This window comes from Leptidea sinapis, chromosome 25 (genome assembly GCF_905404315.1).
Source record: "Leptidea sinapis chromosome 25, ilLepSina1.1, whole genome shotgun sequence".
Lineage (NCBI taxonomy): Eukaryota > Metazoa > Arthropoda > Insecta > Lepidoptera > Pieridae > Leptidea > Leptidea sinapis.
The window spans coordinates 7,918,182-7,936,895 of record NC_066289.1 but is presented as its reverse complement, the minus strand read 5'-3'; the positions used below and the strand labels follow the sequence as shown (position 1 = coordinate 7,936,895).

General features: G+C 35.4%; 1 protein-coding gene across 4 annotated transcripts in view; it reads right to left on the bottom strand.

Annotated features, from left to right (window-relative positions):
• The window catches only part of LOC126972012 (heterogeneous nuclear ribonucleoprotein K homolog), a 67,306-nt gene that overhangs the window by 14,355 nt on the left and 34,237 nt on the right, over positions 1–18,714 (bottom strand). For all 4 annotated transcript variants that reach the window (XM_050818556.1, XM_050818561.1, XM_050818559.1 and 1 more), the window contains one exon: positions 403–531. In XM_050818556.1, coding sequence (XP_050674513.1) covers positions 403–531 — 129 coding nt within the window. The remainder of the gene's footprint in view (positions 1–402; positions 532–18,714) is intronic.

The window sequence follows — 18,714 nt, the reverse complement described above, 5'->3', positions numbered from 1 at the left end:
CGACTCGTAACGGAATCGCCGCATTCCTTGACGATGCGTTGTACTCGCTGCGAGAGCGATGTTTCGCGCGCACATGGCACTCGTAGCATCGCCATGACGCGACGAGTTCATAGAGAGTATATAGAAATAGTAATAGTAGGTACCTACTGAAAATCAGTGTTGGAATTGGGGTGATCCTTACTTCAACTCCAAAAATGATGAGTAGGTGTCCTTTTCATGACATCCTATTTTTAATTTGTTAATTTTTACTATGTATATAATTTTTTGTGTTGTCACAATTCTGTCGCTCGTGGAGATGGCGCCTAAGGTTGCGCTACTTTCAACAAAGGTGTATTCGTACTAGAAACAACTTCCCAGCAACTATACCGTTCGGTTGTTCAACTGTCTTACGGAGCCACTCACCTGCCGGATGAGTTCCAGCACCTCCCGGATGCCGGCGCAGATGGCGTCCTTGTCGCCGATGAGCTGCACCACACGCTCAGTGCTCTGCGGCGCCTGGTTAGAGAATATCTTCAGACGAGCGCCGGTTTTCTGTAACGGGGACGCCGTGTGTTATTTTATTGTAAACAAGTGGGACATTTTCGCAGTGTGATAGTTAGTGATCACCGACAACACCAAAGGTAACCGTAGTCATAAAAAAAATTAAAAGTAAATAATTGAAATTTTCAAACAAAATTATTATATGTACATTTAAAATGTAAAATTTTAATCACCCTGGGCGCTATTCAGCTACGAAAATAGAATTAAGAGTTCTGACGGCTGTAGTCGTCAGAACTCGTAATTCTTCCACGCTGCGCTACAGCGCAAGAATTAAGTATCAGTGCGTACGCTAGCTCGCGGCTACTAGATTACTTACAGGATGTTCCGAAATGATGTTATGGAAAATTGGTTTACTGAAGTGAATCATGTATTTTTATTTTTGAATTTATTTTTTTATGATTAAGGTTAAATAGGTTTACCCGTGTGTTCATTTAATGTCGCCATCGCAGCAGCTGCATACTATGATGCAAGTTTTAAATCATTTTGTTAAAGATTTATTTAAAATTATAACTATTTTGGAATCAGACGTCCTCAATTTACGTTTTTTGCTGTTACAGTGACAATTCTTTGTTTGTTACAGTGAAAAAAAAAACTCTATTATACTATTGCGGGTTTTAGTAATAAGGATCTCGTTGAACGGAATTTAGGGCATGGATAAGTTATAGAGCGAACGCTTTCTTATATCACAAGAGGAGCACAGCTCATATATAAAATTCACAGCAGCTAGTAAAAATTGTTTACGATAATTTGTGACCAATGAGCGTTCAGCCGTGCGCTCACCTCATTTGGTTGATTGAATTGTTTACATTGCGACTATTGGTATAAGGAGTCTACTGTGTTATAGGGTCGATGACTATACGTCATGGATGATGATTACATTATAACTATAAATATAAAATTAAATGCATGAAAGAGCCTCACATCATTCATACCTACGTCTAGATATACTATGACAACTGTGAAAACGTCGATAAAAACTGAGTTTAGAGGTAACCTCTATTTTTAGCATTGTAGAGTGTAAGATGTAGCTTGTCACGCACACTAAGGTATTAAACCTGACCTGTTTTTATCGGTTATCTAACAGCAAGATACTAGACGTTTAAGTTATCTAAGGAAAGAGCTTTCTTTTACCGGTTGCTATAGCGAAGGACTTGTGAAGGAAATGTAGCCTTCTAGAGTTATATTTAAATTCTTATGAAATATGTACAAAAATAATTCCGTAGTTCCTGATATAATTTTATCCAGTGTTGTGTTTTTTAAATGGGAGCCGTGTTTATGAAGAGAGGTTCACGAAAGTAGATGTATTCTAATCTACAATTGTAAACTTAAATTAAATACGGCAACTGTAATTTCATCGTGAGTCAAATTCAAATTAGGATTTAAAATCATTTATTGAACGTCAAAAACTACCACCCATTCAAAAGAGACTGCCTCAGACCTGAGAAGAATGGGCGCAAGAAACGGGCTTTTTTTTAAATATAAAATATGGATTACAATGTGATATCGTACAATAAACATTTATAATTAAAGAGCCTGAGGGTGTTCGCTTTATTCCCAGTCCGTGGTGTCATTAATAAAATCGTTAATGCTATAATAACCGTTCCCACACAAACGTTTTTTAACAATTCTTTTAAATTTGTTTTGTACATTTTCTGGGATCATATTGTAGAAGCTTAGAGTCGTGACTTATACAATATTTTTTATTTCACAATATATTTGTCCTACATTTTAGCAATAGGTTCACATCAAATAACTTAATTTCAACATAAAATATCAATCAATAACTGAAAGCTTTCATTTTTCGGTATTCTAACCAATAATAAATAGTATAATAAGTACTAAGTTACTTTAAAATATAAATTTCGCCAGGCAAGTTTTCCACGGAAAAAACCCATGTTGGCGATTTAAGTTAAGATTAAGATTGATATGTAAGTAATTCAGACGCGAGTGTTGTTAGATAGGAAGATCCCTTTTTTGTTTGTTAATTTTTATTATTTTTAGAAATTTCAAATTCATCAATCTATATAAATAAAACGATAGAGGTTCATATGTGCGCACATCACGAAAAAAACTAGCGGATAGACTTCAATTAAGTCCTAAGTTTTAATCCTTAGCGTCATGGCCCTTATTTGTATAAACACTACGTGCCCAGTCATATATGTGCCTACGCGGACGAAGTCACGCGTATCAGCTAGTGTTATATAAATTAACAATAATTCTTGTGCGAATCTTTAATTTTATATAGTAGAAATGGCTCTAACGAACTGTATTAGGTCTAGCTTGTCTCATCTCTGGGAAAATGCGTTTTTCCGAGTTTCCAGACCGTGCGGAACTCGATCACCTAAAAACCGGTAAATAAACTAATAAAAAGTTTATTTACTCTGAAATTAAATATTTATACATCGGGTAATAAATAGGTGACTAAAGTTGTAACTGTTGTTGTACGTACATACAGTATACGTATATATATTTTAAAAAAAACTTATTATTCTCTTCTAGCAGTAGTAGAATACTCCTAGGACTTGAAATGGTGAACTATGGTAAAATAGAATTTAAAAAAACAAATAGAAAACAATACCCCCCTTATTCATAATAGTCTGCTAACTTAAAGCATTGCTAATTCTCACTCTGTCTTCTTCTATTGACCTAAGTCAGAATGAGAAAAAACACTCCTTAGCGGCTGTTTAAAGTTAGCGGACCATTACGAATAAGGGGGTTAATGTATTGCACAATATGCAAATGAATGATATTAATATACAAGAATGTATTTTTAAGTTGAAAATAACCGCAAATATAATAAAAAAAAATTGCAGGCAACCTTAATTTGCAGGTTGTCACGATACCTAGAAATGTAAACTCATGAAATGTACAGAGAAAAACTGGCCGAATGAATCATGCTAGCCGATCGTAAATTCCGTTAATTTGAAACAACATTTGTATATTCACATTAGTATTGTTTAGATATTGTAGTGCGGTGAATAATATAATATACTAGCTGACCCGACAGACGATCTGTATATAATAAATAAAATAATGTTTTTATATGAATTTGTCAATAATATATCCTAACATCAAAAATTACTTCGTAAAATATGCACCCTGCTGTCGTAAGGAAATTGTTTCACAGCAGAACTGTCAAAATGTGCATCAATAAATTCTCTCACAGAAATTATGTATGGACACATAAAAGGAAAAACAAATTTGTTGTTTTTATTAAATTTAGCAGCATTTTCCTATTTATTCACCTTTCAAACCTTCTCTGGACTTCCACGAATAATTCAAGACCAAAATTAACCAAATCGGTGCAGCCGTTCTCGAGCTTTAGCGAGACTAACGAACAGCAATTCATCTTTATATATATAGATATTGACACACTTTTACACAAATTATCTTGCCCCAAGTTAAGCATATAATATAGCCTGTGTTATGGGTTACAAGACAATGATATATTTAATACAATATACTTACTTAAACATACATAAATTCATATAAACATACATAAATACATTTAAACATCCATGACTCGGAAACAAACATCCATATTCATCATATAAATGCTTGCAGCTACCGGGATTAGAACCCGGGACCTCTAGCTTGGTAGGATCGCTAACCACTCGGCTATACAGGTCGTCTATATAGTTATATTATGTATAGTTTGTTACACCCGTTTATATTAGTGTGATTGCCGCCATCGGAATTGCGGATTCGATACCTGGCTCGAAGCATTGCAATATTTCACGTGTCTGTGAAACATGGTTCGTAGGAAAAGACCCAGAGGCAGACCAGAGATGCGATAGAAGGATGGACGATAAGGAAACCGCAGGGACCGGGCTTAATGACGGCATGTCGAAGGTACACAGAAAGAGAGAGGGAGAGACAGCCGGGGCAACATATCACAATGCAAATATGCAAAAACCGTGATCAGTTAAATACGCGGTTCAGCCTCAATTTGTAATTTATAAGATCGAAGTTACAATTAAATTACAATAACGTGTTATAATAATATCTATATTCTGTTAATAATTGAAACAACTATAATATCTAAACATATTTCGAGATAAGTAGGCATAATAATACTACTTTAAAAGTGTTTTTTTAAACTTGCAAAACTACTTCCGCATTTTAAATCACCACAAGAATATTATACAACAGCGAATGCATCAAGTAAAAAGTCAGTAATGGGTAACCATTACTGACTTTCCAATCCATTATCATACAATAATAATATTATACTGGTTCAATAAAAGCCCCCCGGGATACCCCCCAATCAATATGTCATTAGATATGAAATCATAGATCATAATGTGTTATCATTAGGCCCTATCGTGAACCGGGATCTTAATGATACATATATTGTTACGATTCGATGGACTCTCCAATTACTTCCAGCTACTGCCACATTACATCCAGAGTGACGTTAGCGCTAGTGCGGGCCGCATGCGCGATGAAATCGACCAGCGCACGTGGGCCGCCCGCTAGCTTGCCAAGCACGAAACACGAAAGAGCACTACACTAATAATAATTTAAAAAAAGCATCACCTATATAAGACATCCACACTTATTAAACACGCGGCGAATATTGTACTGGGTACGCTAGACGCGTAAGGCACGACCGTCTTCGGAGACGTTCGGTGCTAGAATGAATATGAAGCGTAGTGCTGAAGTGCCGAGTTCAAGCAACACCTGACTACCCTCACTTCCGCCCGCGCCCCTCCGGCCGCTGCCCGCGCGAGGTACACTTGTAAGGCTCCTCGGGCACGCCGGAATATTATAATAGTACTCCCGCACGCGCCACGCCTACCTTTCAGACGTTAGCCACTTCAAACGATTCCTTCAAACTTTGTACGCGTAAGCCTAGACAAAGCTGTGAAGATAAAAGGAAAAGCTACGAACTTACAATCAATTACACATTAGATAATTTATACGTCTGGTCTAAGAATTACTTCAATAAGATAGATTAAATAATATTTTTTGTAATATTATGGTCATTTCTGATTTTTGTATTCGACACTGTTAACTAAACTTTGGACGTGATTTTTGATAAATATTGTCTGTCAATTATTTCTATAGCATCTAATCCTGTACACATTTTTATCTAAATATATCATTTATTTGACAACAATTTCAAAGATTCATGAAAGCCAATTCAACTCCATTCCATAAAAAAGTCTAAGAGTCTGCAGTAATTTAGGATTTGTCAGACTGAACTACTGAGAAATACGCAAAAACATGTGAAGATCGATAAGTCTTGGGCGTAAGTATCTAATGATGGCATGAAGCCAGAAGTCGAGCGAGTCTCTAGATAATAGGCTTCAAGAGTTCGTTGGTAGAATGGTATAATAACTCACGAGCTGTCGCGGTTTTTCAAATTAAAATTTTAAAATGATTTGAAAAAATATTACAATAACCTAGCTAGATACCCACTCAGACCCCCGTGTAGATATAGATACAGAAACAATATAAATGGGCACAAAAAAATAAAACTTCCTCAAAGCATTAAAACAAACAATTTTAGTCTATCCCCCTTATTCATAATAGTCTGCTAACTTAAAGCATTGCTAATTCTCACTCTGTCTTCTTCTATTGACCTATGTCAGAATGAGAAAAAACACTCCTTAGCAGTTTTTTAAAGTTAGCGGACCATTATGAATAAGGGGGTATGTATTTAGACATCGAGTGATTAGAAATAGACCTAAACATCGTTTTCCGAAATCAATATAAATTAGTGTGTTAGGTTGACATGATATTACATTTTTTTCAAAAACAAGTCGGCACAGCACATGTTATGCGTCGGAGGGCCCAACAGGAAGCCTGGTTGCTATACTATCTCGAGCGGATGCACGGCTGTGTGCACAGGGCCTAAATGTCGGTAACACAACACGGCATAGTAGTGTGGCCTAGGCCTACCTAGTTGTTACACAGAGCCCGATCCTATTACCATATCTTTAGATAATGTTATTGTAGTTGTAATAACCCCACAAACGAAACTGAAAATGATTGTGGGTTTCTGTGTTTTTTTATGAAAATAAGGAACGAGACGAGTAGGACGTTCAGCTGATGGTAATTATTACGCCCTGCCCATTACAATGCAGTGCCGCTCAGGTTTTTTGAAAACCTCAAAAATTCTGAGCGGCACTACAACTGCGCTCGTCACCTTGAGACATAAGATGTTAAGTCTCATTTGCCCAGTAATTTCACTAGCTTCGGCGCCCTTCAGACCGAAACACAGTAATGCTTACACATCACTGCTTCACGGCAGAAATAGGCGCCGTACCCATAATCTAGCCGACATCCTGTGCAAAGGAGCCTCACACTGGTGTGCGAAATTGGAAGCTTTTTATAGAAATTATTGTATTCATAGAGTTGTCTTAGAGCCCTTTTACTTTCAACTAGCAATATTTAAAAAGTAACGGTATGAAACGGCTGCAAATAATCTCTGTTTAAACTTGAGTCTAATACTTCACAAAATTCTGGCCAAAACTTGTTTCTCCAAGTCTAAATATATGTCTTATTTTAAGGCTGCATATAGAATGTAAACTTAAAAAAAAAAACGATAAAGTAATTTATTGTTCAGCATTGTTCAAGACTTGGCTAATAAAAAAAACCCAAATACCAGTTAGCATTGAATAGTCGTATCCGCTCCATATATCTATAGAATCTATCAATCACTCCAAGTTTTATCCAACTCGGATGTGTATTGTGGGGTGTCGTTGAACAAGTCACGTGCGCTCAGAAACACGAGCGCGGCGCCGCGGACTTCCGTCGGATAGAAACCCTGCCCGAACACGTGTCGCGACCCCTTCCTCCATCCGCGACTACGGCCCAACAGTTACCTAACTTCACCTCTTGATAGAAGGTTATATAAACGCCTCCGACTATTTTGGTCAATGAAACCGTATTACCGTCTCCTGTCACGTGTTTCGTTAATGTAGCAAACTTCATATTAGTCAAATTCAAATATTTTTATTCAAAACTAGCTGACCCGACAGACGTTGTTCTATATTTAATAAATAAAATAATGTTTTTATATGAATTTGTCAATAATATATAATAACATCAAAAATTACTTCGTAAAATATGCACCCTGCTGTCTTAATGAAATTGTTTCATAGCAGAACTGTCAAACCGTGCGTCAATAAATTCTCTCATAGAAATTATGTATTTAATTCCGAGCATTTCCCTATTTACTCACCTTTTAAACCTTCTCTGGACTTCCACAAATAATTCAAGACCAAAATTATCCAAATCGGTCCAGCCTTTCTCGACTTTTAGCGAGACTATCGAACATCAATTGATTTTTATATATATAGATAGATAAGATGTGACATCACTTATTGAAAGTCAAAAACTACCATTCATTCCAAAACGAATGCCTCAGACCTGAGAAGAATGGGTGCAACTAACTCAGCGGGCTTTTTTTTAAAGACATAAGGATGCCTTATAAGAAAATTTAATATGAAATATTTAAAACACCTTTAACTAAGAATACGATTCATATATTGGATGCAGCACCTTACATACTAATTTATTTTATATATTACAGCCATTATAAAATAATATTGATTGAAAAGAGTGGCCGTTGAGTTTCTTGCATGTTCAGCTCACGAGCTCTACTTTTTCCAAACATATGGTAGATTCAGTAATTTTAAAAGAAATATTTACAGTGACACAGTTCATCAAGTTGAAATTAGCATCAAATAGAAGCGTTTACGGTGTCGTCAAGATGACAAAAATCAATTATAGATCTTTAATTTGTAACAAAATTTTATGATCAAGATTATGTTTCGCTTCGTTTGTTTAGCTAGGCTTCCGTATGACATGGGATTTGTTCAACTCTCTAGTTTTGGCGCCATCTGCAGTACCTACTTAACAGAACTTAACTTAACTTAACAGAACACTAGCTGGATAGAGTGAAGGTTCCTATTGGGATCTACAGCTATCTCTGTCAATCAATCCAATAAATTAATGAAAATATTCGTCAATCAAAGCCTACAATTCTCCACGCTAAATATTACTCATATTTAGTTTATGGAACGCTACAATATTATTATTAATATTGAAGAACTTAATGAATACTTAGCCTCATTCTTATATTCTTTATATTAAAAAATAATTTTAAAAGAATATCTCTACATTCAAAGAGTTGGCAATGTGTTATTTCGACTTAGCAGAAAAATTCAATAATCTAACACGAAGCTTGTTTAAAATAAAACATACGCTCCATAGTGGCTTGCCAGAAGCTATACAGCACCCAAGTGTACTAACTAGAGCTACGACAGCTTCAGACATTAATCAGCTCTGTCTTAGATAATTTATACGTCTAGATGGAGTCTCGCTGTTAGGCGACCGATAAAAATAGCCCAGGCATATTAGTTTAGTGTGCGTGCGTGAGTCTTTCACTCGCGATTTGTATGAGACACTTTGTGTTAGTGTGCGTGAATTGCACATAATAGAGGTTAGTTCTAAACTCTATTTTTTCGACGTTCTCACAGCTGCCATAGTCTATCTATACGTATTAATGATCTAATAGCCGTTCCCAATATACTATCTACAGATAGATATAAATTACTACCTTCTGATGTTAGTAATTAGCAGTCAATAATCTGAACCTATCTAAATATACCCAATACAAATTGAAATTTCCATACAAACTTCTATCTGTCGTCCCATAAACAGACAACGTGCACGGATAAGGTGAGTTACCGTCGACAAGTTTATTGGGACAGAAAAGTCAACGATAGTTACGATTGTTATCTCAAATAAGAGATAGACTGAATATTGGGAACGGCCGCGAGAGGCTTGTAACGTAATCGAGACACTTTCGGAGCGCAGACAAAGGCTAGTTCACGCGGAGCATATGTCGTGTAAAACGGTGCGTCGTTACGTGCATTGTGCAAGCTCAGGTAGGAGGGGCGGGGCGAGGTGCCCAGGTGGTCGCTTTTTGTGAGGGTTTCCGGCGGCTGCGGTGGCACCTGCCGCGGCAGCTGTCGTCCGCCCTCGCTCGCCACCTAACCGCTCCGTCGCGATGTTACAAGCCATCTTAACTCTATTCTACAATCAGCTCCTACAGTCGTGTTTTATAATAGTTATCCTCTTCAATTAAAAAGCAAACGAAGCCATCACACAATTATTTGTGATAAAAGATATTATATTCATAAGATACATACTAGCTTTAATGGAAAATGTATACACTATTATCATAAAGTCCCAGCCACTGTTCAGGCATTATCAAAGTCAAAGTTTTTATTTGCATAAACATGTTAGATTGATGTTACATAAATATTATAAAGTACATGTTTGCCACATTTATGACGTGCAAATTTTATAAAAAACATTTCTAAATCATTAGTAACAATAATATCAATTTAACAAAAGATTATTAGCAGTATTATATAGTATATAGTCAAGTTTTTAGTTGAAAATATTCGTCTAATGAATATAAGCAGTTTTTAATAAGGTATATTTTCAATTTAGATGAGAAATTCCTATTTGACGATACCTCTCTTATTATTTTTGGGGCGTGATTATAGATTTTTATGCACATACAAAAACAGTTTCTCTGAAATAATGTAGTTCTACAGCAAGGTACTTGTAGTTTGGTGGGGTCCCTGGATGGGAAAAGAGAAGTGTTTTCCTGTTTACTGAATTCGCTCAAATATTTTCGAACAAACATACAGCACTCAAATATGTATAATTCAACAATTGTTAATAAGTTATATTTTTTAAATACGGGTATATCTATAATTACATTTAAATGTTTTAATAAAAAAATGGCTCGTCGTAAATTCTACTACTGCACAGTTGAATATCTAAGCGATCGGACAGCCTATGACTAGATTATGATTATTTTATGACAATATTGTAAATTTTATTAAAACGAGCGCAAAAAAGAATGCTGTGATGAAAGTTTCCAAAGCAGTATTAGAAATGACATCAAAAAGGATTCTAAAGGAATTAATTTTGAGAAAATAAATGACTTATTTATTTGAACAAGCGTCTCCCAATAAGAAAATAGGGTCTCAAGTTCCATTTTATTATCAAATTTTATCTAACTGAAATGGATTTGTAATCGCTCATATATTTATACATTAAATTCACTATCCTATAAATATATTAGAATTGTATCCTTCGAAACCGTTTACTCGTTTCAATTTAGTAAATTTATACCTGAGAAAAGGTAACATCGGCAACAACAGCTGATCGTTAACAATTACTCATTGTGATTGTAGAGTCGGGCGCAAATATGGAATACTTTAATAATAATAATGAAATATCCGTGCACGTTCTTTCAAACAGAATCAGATGTAACGTGAGGCCTTTCAAATAGATAGTGAAAGATTCCGAGAGGAATCAATCCGTTCATATCGAAATTTTGAACGAAATATTTGTACTATTATTGAATATTCTTTGACGAATAAGTGAAACTCTATAAATATATACGACGTAATAGTCCTTTTTATTACATTGCTTTATAACCTACTCTTTTGCGCGCGATTTAGACTCACTTTAAACGGCGAGATTTCGTTCACACCTCGTAGATTTATCGAGGACCGATGACAATACATTAATTTGATAAATTTATTTGTAGAAGTGTTCTCTTTTGATCCACGATTAAATTTTTGATGGTAGTTAAACCTTTTCTGTCACTTGTATTAAGTTATAATTGAGCAGTTAACTCTAGTTAGTCATCCACAAAAAAGCTCCAATTGGCCAGACGTTAAATTGTACATCAGTCAAAACAGTAAAAAAAAAGCGGCCAAGTGCGATTGAGACTCGGGGTTCACAAAAAACATCTACTTATCAAGTTTCAAGAGTATATATAGTTCCTATAGTTTCGGAAAAAAGTGGCAGACAGACATGAAGAATCTATAAGGGTTCCGCTTTTTGACATTTGGCTACGAAACTCTAAAAATGGGGCAAGGGATAGACTAATAAAATATCACGCCTTAAGTGTATTCTGTGCGCTGATTATTCTATCAATGACCAATATTAACCAATCAAATTTCTAAAACATCATGCACCAGTCGGTATATCCGGCGCGCTAATTGGTCCATCAAAAATCTGTAGACCAATCAAATTGCTTAATCACTTCATATCTATATCCGGCGCGCTAATTGGTCCATCACCAATCTGTAGACCAATCAAATTGCTTAATCACTTCATATGTATATCCGGCGCGCTAATTGGTCCATCACCAATCTGTAGACCAATAATCACTATTAAGCAATTTGATTGGTCTACAGATTGAAGTGTCATATATATATCCGGCGCACTAATTGGTCTATCATTGGACCACAACGAACGGAACAAATTAGGCATAAGCATCAAAGTTGTGCAAGTAGGAAGAGTGGCGATGCGGTGAGGCTTTTAGCAAAGCTGAAAATGTTATAAACTCCCCTAATCGGAGTTACCGAACAATATCTGATAGCGATATTGCAAAGTTGGCGCCCATTTGAGAAGTTTGCACTTAGCGGATGGACAGATAACAATGTAAACGTTATGGATATATATGTAAAAGCAAACCCCACATTTTATTTTTACTGTGAACTTTTTCTTCCGTAAAAATCATCAAATTGTTCACCTGACAGTGACAGACTTATTTCCTCGAAGTCAATAAGCGCGGGAAGGCCTTTGCGAGCGGTGAAACCACTTTATATTTTAGATGTAGGTATCTTCGCATCAATTTTGACATAAACATAAATTTATTATATCGTTTTTTTTTTTTTGTTAGTTTATTTGTGTAAAGAGTATAAGATTGGAAGATGATTGATTGCACAATATTTATCGAGGGATTTCGGTGGAAGTGTTTGTGAAGGTCGACCTAAGTGTACATATCACGACCAGTTTAGAATATCGAGGATATAAATAAACAGGGCCGATCGAGAGCATCAAGTGTAAGACAGCTTGTATGATGTATGATAGTTGGTGCGAATGTGTTTTAGTAGAGCATATGCGGTTTGGGACAAGCCCGATACCTCCGCCGGCCTCCTTGGGTGAATGATGAGTACAGACAAGAATCCATGTCATTTATCAATCAAAATAAAACCCATCCACGTAACATTATAGAAGACGTCATAAAAATCACAAATAATATCGTACCATTAAAGAAAATTTATTGAATTAGGCGTTACTTTGCGGAAATCCATAATTATACAAATGATTTAAGTCTTAATTCCGCCAATATTTGTCTGAGGCATCCTCAGGACGTGTTGTCCTGAGGCACGAAACTGCCAGATTTTGGCGAGAAGAGTGCCGTGTAGAGGCGAAATACGTGTCGAATTGTTTTAAAGAAACATATTGGCGGAATTAACACTAAAGAAAACTTAAATCATTTGTATCGTACTATTTATCGATTGCTTTGTCATAACGTAGTTTCCACACCATTGTTCTGTAAGGTACTCTAATATGTTATATTGCAGCTATAAAATGGCGCCAAACTCGTGCGAGCTAATGCAAAGGTTAATTATACACGCAACCACGATGCACGCATCATTACAGTTGTGTGACTTTTTTGCCCACAAATAATAACCACTCGGTTACACAAACACGAAACAGATTCCATTAAAACAATCACTCTATTGAACCAACATGTGAAATAAATTTTGAAAACTCCATTCGTAAATACTGTCAATTCCTGGTTGTGGCAAGGTACACACTCGGTTGGTTTGTGTTTTTACCACTCGTTTATATTATATTAGCATTTCAACTACAACTTTTAATTGAATATTCGAAAACGAATTGAAGCAACCGGCTCTTTTCTGCAAATAAATACTCGCACTCAATAAAACTAGCAAGACAGTGTTAATTTAGCTACATAAGATTTAGTATTAAGGGAAAAAATGAGAGTGATATTGAAAGAAGAGTGAATGCAGGAAACATGGTGAATGGGGCTTTGCACTCCTTTATGAACAGTCAGAAGGTGTCTAATAATGCTCGTTTAGCTGTGCATGAGGGGGTGCTGGTTCCAACACTCATGTACGGAAGTGAAAGTTGGTTATGGCAGAAGAAACATGAAAGCAGAATAAATGCAGTTGAGATGAGAGCGTTGAGAAGTATGATAGGAGTTAAACTGAGTGACAGGATAAGAAATAGTGAGATAAGGAAACGTTGTGGTCTGAAAGAAGATGTTGTGACAAAAACTGAGGAAGGTATGCTGAGATGGTTTGGACATGTCGAGAGAATGAATGAAGAACAATTGACGAAGAAAGTGTATAAGGCCAGTGTGAATGAAAGTGTTAGAAGGGGTAGACCTAGGCGGACGTTTCAAGATCAAATCAGGGACGTCTTGAAAAATGGCCAGGTAAAGAGTACCCTAAACCGGAGAGCATGTATGAAAGGAATAATGAAATTGGACGAAGCGAAACAAGTATGTAAGGATCGTAGCAAGTGGAAAGAAGTGGTATCTGCCTACCCCTACGGGAAAGAGGCGTGATTTTATGTATGTAAGATTTAGTATTCCCTTTAAAATTTAAACGAAACAGTTCCGTTTGTGAGAATTTTCTATGACGACTTGGCGGAGAATGAATAATATGGTTTTTACGCTACAATAAATCGTCAAAATGATGCAAAGCTGATTGGAACTCTAACGCTACTAGGCAAATGGAAGCAAACATTGGAGATGTTATAAAAAGGGCCAGTGGTAATAGTAAAAGACCTTATAGGAGACGGTAAAAGGCAAGTGGAAGAAGTCAATGAATTACAGGCAGTTCTCTATAATTTATTGACAGGATTCATCTAAGGGTCAAGTCATTATGGACAAACTTCATGCCTGCATGCATGATGACAAATTGCCCCAGCTTTCAGACTTGATTAGTATTGTCGCGTGCTATCGGTGCGACTTGTCACCGCAACGTATCGACCCGCACTGGATACCTTCATAACTCTGCCATTGTTACAAGTAAAACGAATACTTGGCTTCAAATGGTGCCGATTAATAATAACCGCGTTTTAAAGACGTCAGTCTCTTCGTGATTGCTTTGTGTAAACAGAAGATTTAACGATAAATCTTGTTCTTCTTCGCGTGCCTCTCAGACTAGCGAAGGTTGGCAGGCAGCTTTGTAAATTTAACTTTATGTTCTTCGCGAGGCGAATTAGTTATGCCGCACTTGTAATTCCTGTCAACTCTCAGGTGTTGCGCAGCAAAGACTTTTTTCTGCGACCTATACCTCTTCTTCCGGCAACTTTTTCCATCATGATGAGTTGTAGGAGTCCTCATCTTGATCGTTAAATATGAATAAATAAATGATATGTGTACGGGGAACACGGAGGTAGAGATATATTGAACTAAGAACAGAGCCACGTCAAGCGTGGATAGTGTCCAAGATAACAGAATAGGGCTCTATAAAGGGAGGAATTTAAATCGATGTAAGATGCAAGTATTAAATGCTCAAATAGGAAAACGTTCGTTTATCTCCAGCCTTGCGAGGCAGATCTGCAAATTAAAATGTTTCTTTATACCATAGGTTCTGAACGTGTGCGATAACGCCCCGATTGAGATGGCGCAGATGGGGCGTGGGTAAATTAAAAAATATAGTCTAAAAAGGCAAAAAAATACACGCTAATCACGTACTAAAGTAAAATAAAAAAACATATTCTGAAAGTGGGCGGTGAGCAAAATAAGGTTGAGAAACTATGCTTTATACCTTGCGCGTTGTCCGTACAGTCGAACTAGGTACCTTCGTCCTACCTACCCTTAGTGTGCGAGTCCTATTCGCAATTCGCATAGTACCATGGAATACAAAATACAAGTGGAAGTGCGCAGCTGTCGTGCTTCGGGCACAACTATAGTGATGTTCTGCAATATGACGTCTCGATCGTAACGAAAATTATGACAAACAAGAACATTTATTTAAATACAACAGTTATGCATGCTAAATTGGACTTTATTGGCTACTCATGATAGAAATTTAAAATAACAGTTTCATGCGAATATGACAGCTATTTCAAGTCTTTCATGTGTTAATTGTAGAGTTACATGGTTATAGAACCCACTCATGCAACGAATGTACCATCAATTCAAAGGGGCGCTTAATATCATGCTTAGTGCCTTAATTGGATTGTTAGATGGAAAAATATCTTTATTGATTTTGACATTTAAAATAATAGCTTAAAATTATGCGTAGTATTTAAACTTCATTAAAAAAAAATCTCAGCGCCAAATTTACATTTACAAATCGTAGCCAATTATCGTTAGTTTCTGTGTATTGCAAACACTTTTTCTTTTGCAAATAGTTGCATACATTTCAAATTGCCAAATTCTAAGGAAGCTGAAGGGTACATTTACTTGTTTTAACTTTTCTAAATTAGTTATATCATTTATTGTAATATATAAGGAATTTTAACAATTTTTAGACACGTACAGTGGATCAATTCAGTTCTACTACAGTTATATTATAATATAATTGGATTTATATTTATACAGTTAGTTCTTTATATGAAATAATTAAATTATTTAAACACGACTCATATATTGGATGCAGTACCTAGCAAAAAATTTCTTTACGTATATTACAGCCATTGTAAAATACTCTATTTGAATGAAAAGAGTGGCCGTTGAGTTTCTCGTATATTCTGCTCACGAGCTCAACTTTTTACGAACACTAATTGAATAAAGTTTATTTGACTTTGAATTTAATCATTTTCAAATTCAAATATTTTTATTCAAAATAGGATTTAAAATCACTTATTGAACGTCCAAAACTACCACCCATTCAAAAGAGACTGCCTCAGACCTGAGAAGAATGGGCGCAAGAAACTCAGCGGGCTTTTTTTTTTAATATAAAATATGGATTACAATGTGATATCGTACAATAAACATTTATAATTAAAGAGCCTGAGGGTGTTCGCTTTATCCCCAGTCCGTGGTATCATTAAGAAAATCGTTTATGCTATAATAACATTTCCCACACAAACGTTTTTTAACAATTATTTTAAGTTTCGTAACACATTTGTTTTGTACATTTTCTGGGATCATATTGTAGAAGCATATACATCGCCCAACAAAAGACTTACTAACTCGACCCAACCGAGTGGTAGGCATAACAAGTTTATGCTTGTTCCTCGTGTTAACATTATGAATGTCGCGAATTTGAAATTTACCATCAAAGCTTACCAATTAAATTGGCTTGTTGAAAACAAAGGATCGGCAACCGTATGGAGCGATTTGCGTCATCAACGTATTATAAATGGGTGCATAAAAGGTACCTGGCCTCAAGGTGCAAGAATGAGATGTGATTGAATCACAGCTGTGTCTTGCATCTGCGCCGCGCCTAACAGACGGCCGACAAACACGCGCGCGACAGATGAGAGTCGTCACATCTGCGCGCCACCTTTGCTATCATTCTATCTAACCAGATACATTTTTTAATGTGCCTCGCCTAGCCTTGTGTATTATTAAACTTTGAGATAATTTCTACGTCTAGATAGAGTCGCCTGCTGTTAGACAACCGATAAAGACGGGCCAGGAATATTAGTTTTAGTGTGCGTGACAAGCTACGTCTTACACTCGCGATTTGTATGACATATTGTGTTTGCGCGAATTGCTCAAAATAGAGGGTAGTTCTAAAGTCAAATTTTTTTGATGTTTTCACAGCTGTCATAGTCAATCTAGACGTATTAATGATCTAAGATTAAACTGTATACTACCCTATAATAAATTATAGTATAGTTATAGTGTAGAAGAATTATTATTTTAATAATATCTTAAAAAGAATCCCACGCTTTTTTTTACAATAAAATATATATTTTTCTACACTATATTCAATTTAAATTTATTTTCTATTTTTTTAGTTGAATTTTATACAAAGCGTGCTTTTTAGTTTTTTTAAACTATAATTTATTTTTCATTTTTTAGTTAAATTTTCTATAAAAGCGTATTTTTACTCTATTAATCTAACTATTAAGTACTTTAACAATCATTCCTGCCTTATCGGCTATAGATAAATTATATAAATTGACAAAAATTTTAGTTTGCAAATTGAATAATGGAATGATCTTATCAAATTAGTGTATTGTCATCGGTCCTCGATAAATCAACAAAGTTTGAATGAAATCTGGCCGAGTGGGTCAAAACCGCGTCTAGAGGAGTCAGTTACAAACATACATACAAGTGAAGCTAATATAAAACTTATAAAAATACATTATTTCCCCAGAATCGGCTACAACGCTTATGAAACAAAATATTAAATCGTTTTTTTGGGTTCTCAATACAGAATCACTTTTTCAGTATGAACTGGAAAAAGCGTTACTCTCAATAGTTTTTGAACAGCTTATAGGTAATAAAAGTCCAAATACATTTGATATGGCGGAAGATCCAATAAAATGTAAATTTTTTATTTAAAATGAAATTATAAAAGTGATGAAATGTTTTCAACTTAATTTTATATTTATTTAATAAATAATTAGCTGACCCAGCAAACGTTGTATTGCCGATATTAAAATCGCGATACAAAAGTAACTGTTGACCGTAGATGGGTGAAAATTTGAAGTTGTATGTATTTTTTAATGCTGACTCATAATCAAACAAATTTAAAAAAAAAAGTCAAAGAAATTAAAAACAAAAATTGGTGTGGACCACCCTTAACATTTACGGGGATGAAAAATATATGTTGTCCGATTCTCAGACCTACCCAATATGAACTCAAACGTTTCGAAGGAGTTTAACTACAAACACCGCGACATGAGAATTTTATATATTAGATAAGGGTCTATTTTCAAAACTTGATTATTTTCTTAATGACTGTGACTGGTAGGTCTAGTATATTATATCTATATATTTTTAAAGTAGATATATTATTAAAAAATATTACAAGAGCCGAAACACGATCAAAATACGATTACTCGATAGAAAAAAAACTATTTGAAGACAAGGCTTTCTGTATTGTAACAAATATTTAAAAAAAAACCAATCAATTTAATAACCAGTAAATAAAAGCTTGTGTATCTAAAAAACTACGTCGTTGCGTTAAATAAATCCATAACTCTTTGACCACCAGCTGCTTTAAGTAATCAACTCTGTTATCTTGTAATAAAAATCATATAAAAATTCAAGTTTAACACTTTGTGCGTACAAAAAAATACAGCTGTTGTATGCCCCACGCATCGTGAGCTTCCGAGTCGAATAAAATAAATATCTGTATGAATTATTGAGAACTAGCTGACCCGACAGACGTTGTT